A 3,788-nucleotide genomic window follows, 5' to 3' on the forward strand; every position below is an offset into this window, starting at 1 on the left:
GACCTCAGGTGATCCACCTGCCTCGGCCCTTCAAAGTCCTGGGATTACAGGCGGGAGCCACTGTGCCTAGCCAAGAATAACTTTCATAATTCCTTTGTAACTATATTTAAAAACAGAAGGAAAAGAAAAATGGAAAACTGTTGATTTGGGTACCCTGCTCTTGTGTGCCAGGGTTGCTTCAGCCATAGGATCCACAGCTGAGTCTGGACAGTCTGTGACGTGGTGGGTAGAGGACTGTGGGTATGAGTTGGCATCTTGACTACAAGTCAGCTCACTGCTTGGCCTCAATGCTTGCAACTATAAAAAGATTGAGGCCCAAAGGGGAGATGGTAAGGATACAAGTAGTAATGTTGTGAAGCTTTGGGCCTCATGCAGAAATGTACACCCTCAGACTTTTGTTCTTTTTATCTTTCTAGTCAAGTAAAATTATTTATAATCTCTACAAAGAGTGGCAATTAAAATTATTTATAATCATTAATTTCTATTTTGTCTATATACATATACTAATATATGTATATAGATAAACAGAAACAGGAGAAGCTGCTCTGATACTGTGAAAACATTGCAGCAGGATCTTTGCATAGTTAATATATGTTTTTCTGTTTGTAAATTTTTTTTTCTCATAGTCTTTAAAGATGTTATGTGAATGTATTTTTAATTGTGTAGTCAAGCAATAAGATAAAATAAAAATTTTACTTTAAAAAAGTTGCCCTTTATACCGGGTGTAGTGGCTCAATGCCTGTAATCCCAGCACTTGAGAGTCTGGGGGGGGGTGGGGGTGGTGGATCACCTGAGGTCAGGAGTTCGAGACCAGCCTGGCCAACGTAGTGAAACACCATCTCTACTAAAAGCACAAACATTGGCTGGGTATGGTGGCACACGCCTGTAGTCCCAGCTGCTCAGTCACGAGGCTGAGGCACAAGGATCACTTGAACACAGGAGGCAAAGGTTGCAGTGAAAAAGTTGCCCTTTAGTTGTTCTCCTGTTGGTGGCCATTTAGGTGGATTGTCACTTTTACTTTCAGAGTCACTGCTGCTGTAATAATCCTTGTACATATCTGGGTGTATGTTGTAAGTATTTCTCTAGGTAGTTATCGAGAAGTGAATAGCTGGTTGATGATCATGTATGTTTTATTTTAAATCACCACTGAAGAAGTATGTACTGACTTACGCTCCCATTCTCATTAGCAGCTGGTAAGAGTGGAGGCTGTTGAATGTGCCAGGAACTTGAGGGGTTGGTTTGGACCAAGGTCATGGGTGATAGTAGAAATTGGAAGTAGTTGGAGTCCTGCAGTCTTAGAGGTAGAGTGTGTAAAATAATCTGTAGCATTTATTATTTATTTTCCTGTTGCTTGTTTCAAGTTTCATGAAGTTGGCATTTCTCTCGATTGTTCATGCAAAATTTCTCTTACAGTAGATTCACCACAAACTTTTGTTGATCATTATCTGAAATCATTTTCTAAAACATTTTTTTCTAGGGAATCTGGAAACCCAGGAAAATACCAAATCCAGATTTCTTTGAAGACCTGGAGCCCTTCAGAATGACTCCCTTTAGTGCTGTTGGTTTGGAGCTGTGGTCCATGACCTCTGACATTTTTTTTGACAACTTTATCATTTGTGCTGATCGAAGAGTAGTCGATGATTGGGCCAATGATGGATGGGGCCTGAAGAAAGCTGCTGATGGGGCTGCTGAGGTTCGTGTTTGCTGCTGGTGCATTTGTATGTTATTGTAAGGAGCTGTATTTTGTGAAAGTCTGTGTTAAGGTTTATCTTTTTCTTCATTTGGCAATATTGGCATAAAAAGTACAACCATATATATGCCTGTAGAAGACACAACATTGGGTTTGGGGCATGGTTTCATTAGTCTAATGTAGTGGCTTTAGAGTCTATCTGTGTTATGTTCAGGGTTTTTTTTTATTATCTGGGTATATATTTCAAAATTTGTCATTTAGGCTATATTTTAATGCACTCTTATATGTTGAATCTCGGTTTACACTACATACAGAATTGTCAAACAACTGGTCATGTGGCCACCCTAAGAACTGGAGAGCCAGGGATACTGAGATAAGAAATTCACCGGACCCTGAGGTTGGGGAGCCTTGTGCAGGTGATGTAGAAGCCAGCTTCTGCACCTATGAGAGTGAAATCACCTTGATTATAAGGAGAGCAAGAGGATGGAGGCTTTCTCTAATTTCGTTTTTACATTAAATGAACATTTTCTCTGAAAAAGAAGCTCCTGTGTAGTGCCGTGCCATAACTAAACTGTGGAAGAACAACGCGGTCTATGTTTGGTGTCAAAAGCCGGAACTTTCAGCCAGTCCTGTCTTGTTTTCCAGCCAGGCGTTGTGGGGCAGATGATCGAGGCAGCTGAAGAGCGCCCGTGGCTGTGGGTGGTCTATATTCTAACTGTAGCCCTACCCGTGTTCCTGGTTATCCTCTTCTGCTGTTCTGGAAAGGTAGGAAGTTTGTTTTTAGAATCACTTTTAGAGACATCACTCTGGTGATTATTAAAAATAACTAAGAAATGTTGCCTGAGGTTTTCTTTGTAGTGGCTCAGTAATGACTGAGCCATGTTTAGTGATGACTTCAGAAACCTTACTTCCTGTTCCTCAGTGGCCATTTATTGTGCCCAGATGGGAACAGGATTTATAGCCCCTTGGTTGCTTTTATTATTTATCCTAACCTATTACTCTCCATAATGTTTGGCAGCGGCTTTCTAAAAAAAAAAAACAATAAACTTCGATATAAAACTAGTCACTTGGGCAATAATCAGCTTTTCCTGCTGGCATACCTATTTCTATTCTTTGAAATTCAGTCTTTGATTCCTCATTATCCATTCTGCCTTCACCTTCCCCACTCTGAAAACAGTATGTTGGGGTACCACAGCCTTATTGTTAGTTTTTCTTGTCTAGCCTTTTTTGCATGTGCTATCATAAAAAAAGGAAGTCTTATTTTGGCCCTCTGCTTCTACTAAATGAGGATTATGCTTCATCTGGCATTCATAGCACTTTGTAACTGGATCCCAAGTTCCTTTTCCAGCCTTATCCTCTGACACTATTCTTTGTATCTGTGCCTCAGTCACCTTTTTTTGACCCGTATTTTCCTGTCTGGCCCTTTTGTTTTTATTCTATCTTGAAACACACAAGCGCATGTACGCACACGCATGTGCACACACACTCTTCAGGGTAGGAATTACATCTTATTCGTTTCTATATATTTATCCCTGTATACAGCCTGGAACAGAACTTTGCCTGTAGGCATTCAGGAATTATATAACATAATACCTGAACATGTAAACAAAATTGTACTTTGGGGAACATTTCAGAAACAGACCAGTGCTATGGAGTATAAGAAAACTGATGCACCTCAGCCGGATGTGAAGGAAGAGGAAGAAGAGAAGGAAGAGGAAAAGGACAAGGGAGATGAGGAGGAGGAAGGAGAAGAGAAACTTGGTAAGAAATAGAGTTCAGAAAATCTGCTTTAAGCCAAGACCCTACGATGTTGTTAAACCTTTACAGTCAAGTTAAAGATTGTTTTTAGCCAGGCATGGTGGCTCAAGCCTAGCACTTAATCCTAGCACTTTGGGAGGTTGCAGCAGGAAAATCGCTTGAGCCCAGGAGTTTAAGGCTGTAGTCAGCCAGGATAGTGCCACTGCACTCCAGCTGAGCAACAGAGTGAGGCCTTGTCTCTCTCTCTCTCTTTTTTATTTTTATTTTGTATGTATGTATGTATTTATTTTGAGATGGAGTCTCGCTCTGTCGCCCAGGCTGGAGTGCAGTGGTGCGATCT

General features: G+C 40.8%; 1 protein-coding gene across 3 annotated transcripts in view; it reads left to right on the forward strand.

The window, feature by feature from the left end:
* The window catches only part of CANX (calnexin), a 36,153-nt gene that overhangs the window by 26,610 nt on the left and 5,755 nt on the right, over positions 1-3,788 (forward strand). For all 3 annotated transcript variants that reach the window (XM_011955957.1, XM_011955958.1, XM_011955959.1), the window contains exons 11-13: positions 1,478-1,693; positions 2,336-2,455; positions 3,325-3,451. In XM_011955957.1, coding sequence (XP_011811347.1) covers positions 1,478-1,693; positions 2,336-2,455; positions 3,325-3,451 — 463 coding nt within the window. The remainder of the gene's footprint in view (positions 1-1,477; positions 1,694-2,335; positions 2,456-3,324; positions 3,452-3,788) is intronic.

The sequence above is a fragment of the Colobus angolensis genome, unplaced genomic scaffold (genome assembly GCF_000951035.1).
Source record: "Colobus angolensis palliatus isolate OR3802 unplaced genomic scaffold, Cang.pa_1.0 Scaffold404, whole genome shotgun sequence".
Classification (NCBI taxonomy): Eukaryota; Metazoa; Chordata; class Mammalia; order Primates; family Cercopithecidae; genus Colobus; species Colobus angolensis.